At 50.2% G+C, this 14,943-nt stretch overlaps 2 protein-coding genes across 3 annotated transcripts in view; one reads left to right on the top strand and one right to left on the bottom strand.

The window, feature by feature from the left end:
* Window positions 1-9,605, bottom strand: part of LRRC28 (leucine rich repeat containing 28) — a 38,300-nt gene extending 28,695 nt beyond the window's left edge. For both annotated transcript variants that reach the window (XM_055143097.1, XM_055143098.1), the window contains exons 1-4: window positions 9,479-9,605; window positions 7,345-7,573; window positions 3,910-3,950; window positions 399-436 (exon numbers count right to left, since the gene is read on the bottom strand). In XM_055143097.1, coding sequence (XP_054999072.1) covers window positions 399-436; window positions 3,910-3,950; window positions 7,345-7,512 — 247 coding nt within the window. In that variant the 5' untranslated portion in view covers window positions 7,513-7,573; window positions 9,479-9,605. The remainder of the gene's footprint in view (window positions 1-398; window positions 437-3,909; window positions 3,951-7,344; window positions 7,574-9,478) is intronic.
* A 1,395-nt stretch (window positions 9,606-11,000) lies between these two features.
* TTC23 (tetratricopeptide repeat domain 23) overlaps window positions 11,001-14,943 on the top strand; it is a 39,494-nt gene continuing 35,551 nt past the window's right edge. The window contains exon 1 of the mRNA XM_004617744.3: window positions 11,001-11,189. Coding sequence (XP_004617801.3) covers window positions 11,165-11,189 — 25 coding nt within the window. The 5' untranslated portion in view covers window positions 11,001-11,164. The remainder of the gene's footprint in view (window positions 11,190-14,943) is intronic.

Genomic DNA, 14,943 nt, shown 5'->3' with positions numbered 1-14,943 from the left:
CTTCTTCTAGTTCCTTTAAAATTATTCAGGGGGCTGGAGCGATAGCACAGCGGATAGGGCGTTTGCCTTGCACGCAGCCGACCCGGGTTCTAATCCCAGCATCCCATATGGTCCCCTGAGCACCGCCAGGGGTAATTCCTGAGTGAAGAGCCAGGAGTAACCCCTGTGCATCGCCGGGAGTGACCCAAAAACAAAAACAAAACAACAACAACAACAAAAAAATTATTCAGGTTTTCTAAAATACACTGGGTAAAAGAAAAAAAAAATCTCTGATATCCCAACTGAATTAGTTTCAAAGAGACAAATTATTTTACTATACTAAAGCACAGAAAATTAAGAGGAAAACTTACACAAAATTAGGGGAAAACTAAAAATTGAAAGTGGTTTGTTTTTTTTACCTTCTGGAATGACAACAATGTTATTTGAGTGAAGGTACCTGCGGGGAAGGAAGAAAAAAGACGCCGTTACACTCACTGTGCTGGATCATGTTGATAAAACATCCACTTAGAAAAGTTTTCAAACACACAAGAACTAAAACTCTCTTGAACAAACCACTGTAAGTACATACAAAATAATGACCCTGGCTAATACAAGCTTGAGAACAACTTTATGCTGGAATCTCAGGTACTAAAATTATTTACGGATTTAGCTGTCATTCTAAAATAAAAACACGCAGAAGAGACAGATTAGGTTTTCCTTTGCTATGAATCAACTTAGTTTTATTTTAAGGTCCTTTTATATTGGCATAGTTTGAATTGGTTCCTTTCTCAACCTATTTCTCTAGTTCCTTTAATATTATTCAGGCTTTTAAAAATACTCTGATTGGGTAAAGGAAAAAAAAAAATCAATAGGCACTGAATAAAGGAAAAGGCAACTGCGTTTTGTGCAAAAAACCAAGCACGGAAACCATAACTGTCCCGGCAGCCACTGAAAATCCACCAATGCCAAGGTGCTTAGTTTATTTCATACTAAAAGAAATTTCATAAACAAATTGAATTCTTTCCTTGATTAAAAAAAAAAAAAAAAAGGATTTCTACCCCCTCTCCCCATGGCAAGGCTAAGGCGTGCTGACGCTTCCACAGAAGTGTCTCCGGCGCCCTCTGCTGGAATATTCGATCAGCAGCATCACCAGTTCAGGAGCAAAAAGACTACACCAGCGCCGACCAAACACAAACGCATCAGCACACGAAGCAATTTCCACAAATGCACCTACGCATTTAAGCAATTTCCACAAATGCATCTGACATTTAAGCAATTTCCACAAATGCATCTACATGTTTAAGCAATTTCCACAAATGCATCATCTATACCACTGATTTACAGACAAGAACCAGGCAAGCCATTTTCAAACCGTGTTGGAAATCAATCCTCAAAAGGATTTTGCTTTTTATATTCTGGTTTTGGGGGACACTTCCAAAAATGCTCTGGAATCACCCCTGGCAGGGCTCGGGGACCCTATGGGGTCCCAGGACGGAATCTGGATCTACCACATGGAAGGCAAGTGCCCTCCCCACTGTACTATCTCTCCAGCTCTCCTCATCAAGTATTTCAAAATACAAGTTGGAAAATTTCCTTTCATTTTTTTTTTACAAAAATTATCTATTGTGCCACCTGGGCTCTGTGCTCAGGGATCACTCCTGGTAGGGCTCAGGGAATCAGATGCAGTGAAAATATAATAATAATCAGTGCAAAGAGACCTGATGGAATCAGCAAATAAGAAGGGGAAAGATGGTCTGAATACCGAGTTTGGGTATTTCAACGAAAATAAGACGACAGAGAGAGATGATGAGGTACAGAGAAGAACAAAAGGCTGTTCTGAGATGAAAAGTACAATGAACAGAGTGAGGGAAGGAGGGCGAAGCTACAGGCCAGTGGGGAGGGCACTGGCCGTGCAGTACAGACCTGGGATCCATCCCTGGCACCCCACAGGGTCTCCCGAGCACCCTTGGGGGTGATCCCAGAGCACAGACAGGGGTCAGTCCTAAGCACGGCTGCGGGGGCCCAAACTCCTACAGAACACCCCTCCCCCCAAACAACAACAACAACAACAACAAAACTTAACCTGGCCACCAAGAATTCCAACCCCCAAAGACAAAAATAAAACCTCAAATGATCAGAAATGACAATGATTCATGTGGCATAAAAACTGAGACGCTTTTGGTCTCTGTTGGGGAGGCCAGCCCCAGCCATGCTCGGGGCTCACACCGGGCTCTGCTCAGACAGGACGTGGACAGGACAGTGACCCTCAGGGTGCTTGGCAGGCACACCGCCAGCGTGAAGGTGCAGGTCGGGCTGGGAGCGAGGCCACGCTCAGGGAGACGGGGCGGACGCAGCCGTCTGCCGGCGCGGCTGGAAGCCGACAATGGCTCACCAGGATGCTCTCAGGATGCTCTGACAACTCCGTGAGACTTGAACACAATTCAAAGAACTGCGGTGTTTATTTCAGTGCTGGGTGATGTGTGAGGCAGTGACACAATATTTTGTCATTTTCTCTACGATGTGAGTTTTTGGAATTGTTTTTTCTTTTCCTCCTGCAGATAAATAGCCAAGATCGCTCCCCACCCTCTCTCCACCGCAAAACTCTTCCTTCTTCATAACTGACCACTAAGGTAACCGAGTGGAGCATTTAAAAAGGATTTTTCCACGGGGGGCAGGGGCAATAGGACAGCAGGGAGGCACTTGCCTCGCATGCAACTGACTTGGGTTCGATCCCCAGCATCCCACATGGTCCCCTGAGCACCACCAGGAGTAATTCCTGAGTGCAGAGCCAGGAGTAACCCCTGAGCACTGCTGAATGTGGCCCAAAAGCCAAAAAACAAAACCAATACATTTTTCCAATATTCGGAAAGGAGAAGAACACAAAGGAAGGCCCCCAATCTATCCCAGAGGGCCTAGGGTCCTGTGATCACAAACACCCAGACCAGGGCATCAGAAGACAATGAGGAATATGAACTTAAAAACGATCCCTGATAAATACGGATGTGAAATTCTTCAATAGCCGAGCGAATCCCATGACACAGGGGGCTGCATTCACGATCCAATAGGATTCCCCACCCCAGGACTGTCACTGGAACATCAGAGAATCATTCAATGGAACATCATCACAGCAAAAAGGACCCAAACTGGCTGGCCATCTCTTTTGGGGGGAAGACGTGAGAGGCTGAGCCACACCCAGGGCTCTGTGGAGACTGGGTAGTGCTGGGGGTGGGACCAGGATCTGACACAAGCAAGGAGGCATAGGCAGAAACCAGGTCTGAAGGGTCTGCAGCCCCCGGAACCCCCCAGCACCCACACTGGAAGCAGCCACGCCCCTAACCCGCCAAGGGTGGTGGTGCCAAACCAAACTCAAACCTCCCAAAACCCTTGACAAAAAGAGAAACAGGCTTTTAAAAGCAGGGCAGCACAGGGGGGAGGGCGTTTGCCTTGCACGGGGCTGGCCTGAGTTCAATCCCCGGCATCCCATAGGGTCTCCCAAGCACTGCAAGGAGTGATCCCTGAGTGCAGAGCCAGGAGTAAGCCCAAGCATCGCTGGGTGTGACCCAAACAAACAACAACAACAAATTCGGGCTGGAGGGAGGGCATCTGCCTTTCAGGCAGCTGACTCAGGTTCGATCCCAGCATCCCATATAATCCCGAGCACACCCGAGTGATTCCTGAATGCAGAGCCAGGGGTAATCTCTGAGCATGGCAGTGTGACCCAAAAAGCCAAAACAAACCCTAAAACAAACAAAATAAAATCCATTAAAAAAAAAAAAACAGCGTTTGGAAGCACCCTACCTCTTCCACCTATGCTCATCACCGACAAATTAGAAACCAACACATTAAAACCGCATATCCTGTTTTTCTCTGAGTAACTTCTAACTCTTTGCCATTGGGGTTTGTGTGGAAAAGCAAAGAAACGGGACTCACAGTTCCACAAGGTTTGGGAGCTTCTGGGCAAGGTTTTCTGGCTGCAAATGAAAAGCTCAGAATTAAAACACTCATCCAGCACCGTCAGGAAACCCCTCTCACTAGCTTAAAACACAGTGTGTGGGGCTAGAGCGACAGTTCAGCGTGGGGAAGGTGTCTGCCTTGCACACGGCTGATCCAGATTTGATCGCTGGCACCCTACGGAATCCCCCAAGCCCTGCCAGGAGTGATCCCTGAGCACAGAGCCAGGAGGAACCCCTGAACACTGCTGGGTGTGGCCCCCAAACCAATAAATAAATAAACAAATGCTTTATAATGGCAGTTTTTCTTCTTATTTTGGGGCCTACAACTAGAGATGTTCAGGGACTCCTCCTGGCTTTGCACTCAGCAATTGCTCCTTGCGGGCTCAGGGGACCATAATGCCAGAGGGTCTGCCATGTGCAAGTCAAACGCCTCCCTGCTGTACTATCTCTCCAGTCCTAGCATCAGAACTTCTGATATGCAGTGGAGAATTGAACTCTCTGGCCGGACTGCATTTGCCGTGCTGGTTTGTCTTGGTTGAGAGGATTTATGATCCTGGAAATTCCAAATGTTTTGACCTGTAAAGATCCTGATGAATAAAAGCAATATTATTTTAATTCCACTGTTCTATGTATTTTACATAAAATATATATTTATAGCACTGTAGCACTGTCATCCCATTGTTTATTGATTTTTACTCAAGCGGGCACGAGGAACACCTCCATTGTGAGACTTGTTGCTACTGTTTTTGGCATATCAAATAGCCATGGGTAGCTTGCCAGGCTCTGCCATGCGGGCGGGATACTCTCGGTAGCTTGCCGGGCTCTCCGAGAGGGATGGAGGAATTGAACCCGGGTCGGCTGTGTTGGCCCTGTGCAAGGCAAACGCCCTAACTGCTAATTTTATATTTTAATTATATTTAATTTTAAATTTATTTAAATTAAATTTGAATTTTAATTAAGTTAGAATTTTAATCAAATATTAAGAGGGTTCTCAGAAATGGTCACTGCTATTAACTTCGCAATTTTAGTACATCCAAGTTTTAGCAGATCCTGCACCTAATGCCTTGAACATAACTATTTCCTACTCAAAAGATGGCCAGGAGGACTACTGCTACAGTGGGTGGGGAGGGCACTCAGGGCAGAGAAGGGACCACTGTGACAATGTTGGAAAGTACCACTCCGGACAAGAACCAAGTGTTGAAATAGGTAAAGTGACATGCAGGGATGGAGAGGGACGGAGGAAAGGAGAGAGAGAGAGGGAGGGGGAGAGAGAGAGGAAGGGAGAGGGGAGAGGGGGCAGGAGGGAGGGAAGAAGGAAGGGAGGGAAGGAGAGAGGGGGGAGAGAAGTAGTGAGGGGGGAGAGGAGAGAAGAGGAGAGCACTGCCGGATGTGACCCCAAAACAAAACACAAAACACACAACTACACAGCAGAGAAGAGGGAGGGGCAGGCCTTCGCCCTTCGAGCACTCTCCAGTGGCGAGATGGACACTGTCATACGGCCATTCCTTCCCCTCAGAGCAGGAAGGGAGAGAGGAGGGCAGAAGGGGAAAACAGTGAGAACATCAGGCCGCCCCAGCTTATTCCCCAAAAATGCAAGACCATAAGTCGGGGGTTCGAGAACCCAGGGGGCCCGGCGACACCCAGAATCATCCCCCACCCCCACTGAAACCTTCGAGTGAAAAGCTCCACGCACAGCGAGGGCCACTGGGCCCACTGAGTCCAGTGGTCAGCAGACAAAACACGCAAATGGCCAACAGCAGGAGCGTCTGGTGGCCGGTGACCTGACAGAGCCGCAAGCAGCCAGGGGCAAGACACGGCAGAAGGGACGCCGGAACCTCAAAGCTCGGTCACGTGGCTGACCTGGAGGGCTTTGGGTTCCGTGGAACAAGGCGGGCGAGGGGGTGTCTCACTCATCTGTGGAATTCAGAGCCACGGAAGTGGGGCGCAGACAGAACCCAACAAGACAGTCCTATGATCCCTCGGGGCTGGAGCAGCAGGCCGAGGGAGAGCGAGCTCGCCTTGCACCCAGCACACCCAGGTTCGAGTCCCAGCGGGTATAAAGTGAGCCCGCCAGGTACAAACTCTGAGCTATGCTGGGTGTGGCCCTAAAAAAAAAATGAAATAGCAACAACAACAGCATCACTAAAAAAAAAAAAAAAAAAAAAAAGCTGATTTCCAGGCAAGGGAGAGAAGGTTACTTTTTAACTATCCCTCAAAGAGGCTGACCTTTATTTTGTGTGTGTGGCCATTTCTCAGTCACCTTCTTGTTCAGGAAAGTATCTCTCTGTTTTGCAATTTTAATTGATCTTCCTGAATGCCCATGAGGAGGCCTTTCTTGTTCATGCTCAAGCACCCGTGTATTCACTAGTCAACTGTTGTTTAGAATGATCCTCTTTTTTTTTTTTTTTTTGTATGAGGGAGGTCACACCGGGCAGTATTTCTGGTTCTGTCCTTAAGGGTCAGTCCTGGAGAGGTGGGACCTTATGGGAGGCCGGGCATTGAACCCAGGTCAGCTGTGTGCAAGGCCAGTGTCCTACCCACTGGACTCTCTTTCTGGCTCCTGCTGTTTAATGCTTCCTCCCAGCCTAACCATTTCAAATCTATGTGTCAAAGATCATTTCTTTTGTTTGTTTGAGGGGGGGGCACCTCGGGGCTTATTCCCGGCTCTGGGTGGCTCTGTTGGTGCTGGTACTGAGGAAATCCCACTAGCAAAGAAAGCCCAGGGGCTGGAGTCAGAGTGCAGCGGGGAGGGCGTTTGCCTTGCATGAACAAAACAAAACAGAAACCCAAAGCAAACCCAGGAGGTGCTCAGTGGGGCCAAGGAAAGAGAAATTTGTCTTAGTGTTCTCGGTCACACTGAAAACGACGCTCAGAGCTGACTCCTGGTTCTGCACCCAAGGATCACTCCTGGCCGTGCTTGATACGGGGTGCTGCGGAACGAACAGGGGTTGGCTGCCTGCAAGGCAAGCACCCTCCCCACTGCGCTAGGGCTCTGGCCTCTTTTAAGGGAAGAGAAAGTTTTGCATCAATTTTCTCAACGGCGCGTTCGTGGACCTCTTTACCTTTGTCTATTCCTGCAGCCTGCTAACCACAGTGGGACAGGAATTCTGAGTGCAAGACCCCCCCCGCCCCCCCACCCCCCGTGGCTGAGATGACAGCATGTAGAAGACAAAGTAAAGGAGGCAGGGTCCAGGACTGTGGGGCACACAACTTTTTTGTTGGTTTTTTTTTGTTTTTTTTGGGGGGAGTCACACCTGGCAGTGCTCAGGGAATACTCCTGGCGGTGCTGGGGGACCCTATGAGGTGCTGAGGACTGAACCAGGGTCGGCCTGGAGCCTGGCCGGCGCCCTCCCGCTGCCCCATGGCTCCGGCCCAGGGTGCTCGGTCCATCCCACGCCGCCCCGCGACCTACCAAGGTGGTGAGAGAGTTGCGCTTCATGTAGAGCCGCTGCAGGTGCTGCAGCCCCTCCCCCCTCAGCAGCTCCCGCGGGAAGTGCTCCAGGTTCCGGTAGTTCAGGAACAGGTTCTTGTGCCTCTCCAGCCGGGCCACGGAGATGGCCTTGCACAGTTCGGACGCCATGTCTGCACGGAGCCCATGGGCGCGCTCCGGCACACTACATCTTGTCAAAACAGCTTCATCTCTGCAGAGAACAAGGGCACCGGAGTGAGTGGGGGTCTCGGGGGGAGGCAGCTGCCCACTTGCAGCCATGATTTGGAAGGACCCCAACTCTACATAGAAACCACCTGAACTTAACACAGGATCACTGACTTCATATTCGGAGTATGAATCCCGGACCTGGTCGTATTTCCATGCAACCCAAGAAACAGCTGATAAATCAGAGGCAGAAAACTCATTCTTTTTGGGGAGCGGGGTTGGGTTTGGGGTTACCCCTGGCTACGGTCAGGAATCGCCCCTGACAGTGCTGAGGACTGCGTCAGCCACATGCTAGGCTGCATGTTCATATGGCCTGCACATAGAAAACCAGCGTGAGGTGTTTTCTGTTGTTTCTTTTTTTTTTTGGGGGGGGGGGTGGGCACACCTGGTTTACACCTGGAAGGGCTTAAAGGATCCTCTGGGATGCTAGGGATCAAACCCAGGTCGGCCACACGCAAGACAAATGCCGTCCCGGCTGTGCTGTCTCTCCAGCCCACCCGTGCCCATAGTATTTGATCACGATTCCCCCGGTTTGCTGAACCAAGTGTTCTTCACACTTTCCACTCCTGCATTTGTCCTGCACACTGGCCCTCCTTAATCAATGAGACAGTGATTTCCAATCTTCTTACACCTGCCAGTGATCAAAAACAACAGCCTAACCTACAAAATATGAAGGGCGATTTATAAGAAATGGTCAGGTCCCAGAGTAAGAAAATCAATCCTGTCCTCACTGCAAAACTGACCAGTAAATTTTGTCAAAGGCCTTGCCTGGACTGACTGGTCTGATCAACCAGTGTTATCAAGACCTCCTTGTTCCCCGCCTCAGGATTGTCTTGGGGTGCTTGATTAGGCAGAACATCCTTTACAACAAGGCGAACGCTGTTTCCCTTTGAGAAAAGGAAGCCTTCTCAGTGAAAGAGAATGCCAGGCTTTCTCAAAGAGAGCATTCTTGTGGGTGCTAATGTCTGGACTTAATAAGTGGAATATTTCACCAAGCAATGCCTCTGGCATGTGATTACTTACATGGAGACCAAAGGAGTCACAGTCGCTGTGGCTATTTTCATTCTCTGACTTGTGGGTATTTTGTACTTGTGCTGGCTACTGTATAAGTCCCCCTTGCCCTTACCATGTGCAGGACCCCACTTTACAGAGAAGCAATCCCCCTCCCCTTCCTGCAAATGTAAGCCTTTCCTGCAGTCCACGGGGCCTGGCTTTCTTCCTATGATCCTGTGACGGCCGCAAAGCTCACACACAGAACACACAGAGTCTCCATGAGACCTCAGCAGATCCCGTGTCCTAAGCCTGGGACAGGGTGCCTCTCTTTAAAGTAACACCCTGTGCCATGCATCGAGCTGCAAAGCTAGCTGGAGAGATATCAAGCTACAGAAAACAACAGCTTCGAGGTTCATAGTACACACATCAGGCTCACAGGTTTGCCATATGCAGCCCTAGGCACGACGGATCATTCTAGAAAGGCCACGACCTTCTGCCTGCCTCCCAGTTCTGCAGCCCCATGACCAGCGTGGACTGAGTATTAGCTGCCCACCCTCCTACCTCATGCCATCTTGCACAAGCACATCAGACTTGGCATGAGAGCCGTCAAGGCGAGTCGCTTTGATCACAATGACTCGGAACTCGATTTAAAATTTTCAAACCAGCCAAGGCAGGTGCAAAAAAAAAGGTCATGCAGGTGTCGGGACCAAACACCTGAGCAAGTGGAGCGTTACGTTTGGGGCAGCGAGCCCCGGGCCAGGGCGGCCAGGCCAGGATGCCTGGGCTCAGGCGGACCCCGCTGCCCAGGCCTCCCCGGGTCCACTGGCCGCGGCCTCGACGCAGCCGCGGGACGGCCGCTGCCACGTTGAGCCCCTAAGCCAGGGCCAGCCTCACTCACCTCGGCGCGGGCGGAGCCAGGCTCCGGGGCGCGGGCAGCGCTGGACCGCACAGGCCGAGGGACCAGCAGGCAGGACGGGGCGGGGCCAGGCGCGGCGGCGGGGCGGGGCCAGCGGCGAGGGGCGGGGCTCCTGGAGCGCGGGGCGGGGCGGGGCGGAGACGGAGCGACGGACAGGAGGACGAAACCTCGCGAGCCTTCACTCTTGCTTTTTGCGCTCTCCTGATAGGTTGGCAGGACGCGCGCTCAGCGACCCCAGCGCGGTGCCTATTGGCCGAGAGCTCGGCTTCCTCTTGCCTGGCCCCACCTACTGCTCGAGCCCCACTTCCGGTTCCGGCAAGGCTGGCAATGCGTTCCAAGTGGCGTTTTGCTTGGTACTTGGCTGGGTTTATTTCCTCCAGCGCCACCCTCTGTTGCCCTTTTCTTCAGCCATTCGTGCTTCCGGGCCTCACGTCCTGTTACTACTCCCCTGGCCCGCAGAAGGCCGCCGCCCAGTGGGCTTATGTAACTTGGCCGCGGCTCGTCAGGGTTCAGCCCGGGGTTTCAGGGCTCCCTGGGCCCCTGGTGCCGTTCCAAAGACGCGGCAGTGACCTCGCCGCTGTCCTGGAAGGACCCGTGGCCTGTTGCGAAACGCTAAGCGACCCCGACGCCGTGGAGCCCCGCCAGTGCTCGGGCGCTGGGCGCTTTCCCCGAGACGGGAAGTCTGCCCACGAGCGCAGCCTGGACGCTTTGCTAAAGCAAAGGGGGGAAATCCGATCCAAGCGTCGGTACTTGGATTGCGTGTGTTTCCGAGACCTGTCGGTCTCTAAAAACCTAAGAATTGTGCTCAAAAGTCTTACTAAGCTTTAAAAAATAGATGCCTACAGTTGGTGTAAAAGCGACAAAATCTTGTAGAGTGTTAAGTACTACTCTAGGATTTAAAAGCAAAAGAGCAAAGAAAAGGATTACCAGTAGCTAGAATACTAATTCTTTGTGTAATATATTTATTCTTTTGGTGCCCAGGGGTGGGACCCAGGACCGCATAGGGACAAAGGACTCGCCCAGTCTCTGAGCTACATTCCCCGCCAGACTAAGTTTTTTTTAATTATCAGTGTGAAAGTCTCCTGACTTTCACTTACTCTTGAAAAATATTTGTTTAACTAGTATGAAATACTGAATGCAAAATGCATCATCTTAGAATTTTAACACCCTCCCTCCCACCACCAGACAACAAAAGTTAGTCACCGGATTCTGTGTGTCGGGTAATATTTTTAAATTCTGTTATTAAGATGACTAAATTTTCATACACAAAAACACTAAGTGTGAGATCTCTTGGGGGTGTGATTTTGCCAGCTTTGGTAAACTTCCACAGCAACAGGCAGTGTGTTACCCCTTTAAGAAAATTACAAAGAAAAGGCACCCCGGGTTTAAAATTCCCACCTCTGGCTCTCAAGGATTGGGCTACAAACTTCCTCAAAATTCCTTTCTCCACTCCCCATTGGTGCGGGCTCCATCATTCACTGCTCCGCCTGGAGTTTCCCTGAGTTCCAGGTTACTTCATAGGAAAAGTCTCCAATTCAGGCTGTGAGAGTCTGGGACTTTTTCAAGGTTATCGATCTGATCGCCAGAATCTGGGGAGCTGAGGCAATGGGATGCGATGCGAGCTGGCCAGAGTGGCTGCTGAGACAGCTGTGACAGCTGGGGAGAAACATGGAGACGCCCTCCTGCTCACCGGGTAAACCGACAAAGGATTTTATGCCACGGGTCTAAGCGCGAGTGAGACTTTTCCAAGAGCTTTGGGAAGGAGCAAGTGTTCAAGGGATAATGGATAAAAAATACTAGCTGTCTACTACTTGTGGCGGGAAGAGGAGTTTTCTGGGGTGTTTTCTCCTTAGAGTAAACTGGATTCCTGGATCATCAGGATGTGGGACCATGCAGAGCCTGGGATCCAACCTGGGACCCCTGCCCCCAAACCCCCCCCCACCCCATCTGCTTATTTGTAAAAGAAACAAGACAGAAAGATTCATCACAGGTTCTTTTATACTCTAAGAAGCTGTGATTTGTCATGGTTCCATAGAAACACTTAAGAATGTCATTTTGGGTTCTTTTGTTTGGGGGCCACACCTAGTGATGCTCAGGGGCTACTCCTGGCTCTGCACTCTGGAATTACTCCCGATAATGCATTGGGGTCCCTAGGAGATGCCTGGTATTGAACCCTGGTCAGCTGTGTGCAAGGCAAGAGCCATACCCACTGTACTATCACTCTGACCCCCAGGAATGTAATTTTTAAGTGAAGTCAGTGTTTTGTGTGTCTGTTAATACCTAGCACAATAGACAAAGCATATATTAAAAGAGGTAAGGGAAAAAAGAAAGCTAGACAGAGTACAGCAGATAAGGCATTTGCATATAGTGCCCAACCCAGAATTGATCCCCAGTACCACATAGCACCCAGTCCTGTCAGGAATGAGCCTTGAGCACAGAGCCAGGAATAAGCCTTGGGCACTGCTGGTGTGCACCCATCTTCCCAAACAAAGAAAAAAATGGAATCATCTGGTCCAGATTCTGTATTTGCATATAAAGAAACCCAGGGACAAAGTATAGCATCTTAGAGATTCTTCAAATTTTAGTACAACTAATTAACTAGTGATATACTTGACCTCTACAAGGTCTGATGGACAGTTGGTTTGCAGTGTGTTTCTTAAATATTTTAAAATATTTCTTAACTAGTCTCCATTCTCCATAAGAGGATATGAAACAAAATACTCCCTAGAAATGTGAGTCTGACTGGGAGAAAGAGCTAAAACATTTAAAGAAGTTTTCTGGATGTTTCCTGAGATGTAGATAAGCTTCAGAAGGCCAGCTCCCCTGAGTGGGAATATTCAGACTTAATTATTCACAATAGAAGAATTAAATCCCAGTTGGGCCAGAGCAATGGGCAGAATTTCAGTAAAAACAGAAAGGAAAAAGACCTGGGCTTAGCCCCTAGAGCCCCATGTCATCCTCCCCCCACCCCATAGTGATCTTTGAGCACCTCCAGGTGTGGCACAGAAACAAAAATAAGGGGAATGACTCCTGGGTAATGGGTGAGTTGTTGGAAGATCGAAAATGTGTGCGCACAGTTCTCAAAGAATCTAAGTGTCGCAGTTGTATGGTTTGGTCCTGGATTAGGAATAGGAGGGAGAAGAGTGATAAGAAGATAGTGGGTGAAGTGGCTTCAAGAGTGAAAATTGGGGGGCTGGAGCAATAGCACAGCGGGTAGGGCATTTGCCTGGCATGCAGCCGACCCAGGTTCGATCCCCAGCATCCCATATGGTCCCCTGAGCACCGCCAGGAGTAATTCCTGAGTGCAGAGCCAGGAGTAACCCCTGTGCATCGCCGGGTGTGACCCAAAAAGAAAAAAAAAAGAGTGAAAACTGTGTGCCCGAGGGCTCAGTTCTATAAAGAATGGACTACAGATTGGTCCCAGCTCCTTCCAGGTCCACGATACCATCCCACTGATGGGCAAACAAAGGTGAATCAACAAACACCCCCCACCCTCCTCTTTAGGGAACCCAAGTGGGCCTTTCATCTTGCTTCACAACTTGCCCCAAAGAATCTAAAGCTCATTGATCCTAAGTTGTTGACCAAGATGCTGGATTCAGGGCAAGGAGAGAGTGGAAGAGCACACACGTGTTTAAGTGTGCAAGTCCCTGAGTTTGAGCCCAGGCACTGCATCCCCACCTTTTTCCTGCCCTCAGCACTGTCAGCCCCAGATTACCCATTGGTCCTGTTAACCCAAGGACCAATGGGCTGAGCTCTGTTGGGAGAGGTCCCTAAGAAAACAGAAAGAAAAAACGATGCTTTATCCAAATGCCTTTTCTTCCCAAAGGTTGAATAATAAATGATGATGTGATGCATGTCTTCGTATTCTCCTAAAGCAACATTTTCTCAGCTGGGGGGCCGTATGGTCCCTCTTCGAGGCCTTAAGCATATTCTAGGGTGGCGGGGGCAGAGGTAAACATTACATCATTGGTGACCCATGGCACAAGAGTAGGGGCCAATTTGTAGGACAGGGTGGCACAGGAAAGAAACGATCAAAAGGGGGCACCGAGGGGACAAGAAACACCATAAAGCACTGAAGTTGTTTGTATAATTGCATCCCTTTTGGAGGGAGTTAGTGTGCAGTCAAGGCACAGAGGATTGTTGTTTCCGTTGAACCAGTTCCGGCTTCTTTTCACCAAAGCTTAAGTGTGTTTCTTGGTTTTGTTGAACCACATTAAAGGGATTTTGTTGTTATTTGGGGGCACATCGGGCAGTGCTCAGAGATCACTCCTGGTGGGACTCAGGTGACCTCGCAGTGCTAGACATTGAACGTGCAAGGCAGGCTCCTTAACCCCTGTTCTAGCTCTTTTACCCCGATTGAAGGCATTTTAAGGACACACAAAAAAATACTCAGCGCCATTCAGGTGTCCTGACTAACTGTCACCTTTCTCCCACCCACTTCTCCAAGATGAAACAGCTCCACCCCTCTGAGCTCTGCCGGGTCCGCAATACCATCCAGCCTAGGGATGGGCAAACACTGGCGGGTCTTTAGGGAAACAGAGAGGTTTTCCTCTCAATGCACAACTTGTTCTAAAGAATCAAAAGCTCGTCGAGCCCAAATTGTTGACCGGTGTTTTTATTTGTCTTGGTTTGGGTCTACACTGCAGTGGTGTGCCAGTGGTACTCCTGGCGTGGTGCTCAGGGGCCCATGTGTGATGCCAGGCAGGGACTGAACTGGGATTCAAGGGAAGTGCCTGACTCCTGAAGTCTCTCTCTCTGACCTTCATTTAATTTCTGTTCTTGTTACAGTTCCACTCAAATTTCCCATCTCCTGTTCAATCCAGTTTGGCCTTTTCCCCCCTTTCGCCATCACTTTTCCATTCTGCAGTGCGATGTCTCAACTTTCAGGCAGGCCAGACGGCTTTCTAAGTAGCACCGGAGGGGGCGTGGGGACTCCTACCTGGCAGTGCTCCATGACTACTCCTGGCTCTGTGCTCAATTCACTCATGCTGGTGCCCGGGGCTCCCAGAGTTAGCACCTGAAAACCCTGTGCTCTCTTTGCTCTCTCCTATCTGGTCACAATGGAGCCGCTGCCCCTCCCTGCCCGGGTCCCTTCTATCTCCCCAGAGGCCGCACCTGGACCGCAACACCTGGACCCACTGGGGCCCTTTGGAATATGGCTCCAGCGAGTTTCCATCGACACCGCCGGGTGGGTTCTCTTGCTCCCTCAGTCATTCCCTTTGCAAGCAGCACCTCTTGGAAATGGAAGGCCAGGACCCCGCTAAGACCCCTCCCCCGCCCCCACCCCCGCTCCTGTGTCTCTGCGTTCTGTTGGGCAGGCCTGGCAGGTAGAGCACCAGTTGATTAGGGGTGTCTGTCTGACAGTTGCCACTGGCCTTGGGAGGCTCCCAGAGGCCAACCAACCCAGACAGGCAGGGAGCAGGGGTGGGGAGGGGGCAGGCTCATGA

Source organism: Sorex araneus, chromosome 6, assembly GCF_027595985.1.
Source record: "Sorex araneus isolate mSorAra2 chromosome 6, mSorAra2.pri, whole genome shotgun sequence".
In the NCBI taxonomy this organism is placed as follows: domain Eukaryota; kingdom Metazoa; phylum Chordata; class Mammalia; order Eulipotyphla; family Soricidae; genus Sorex; species Sorex araneus.
This window is presented reverse-complemented; position numbering and strand designations above follow the sequence as displayed.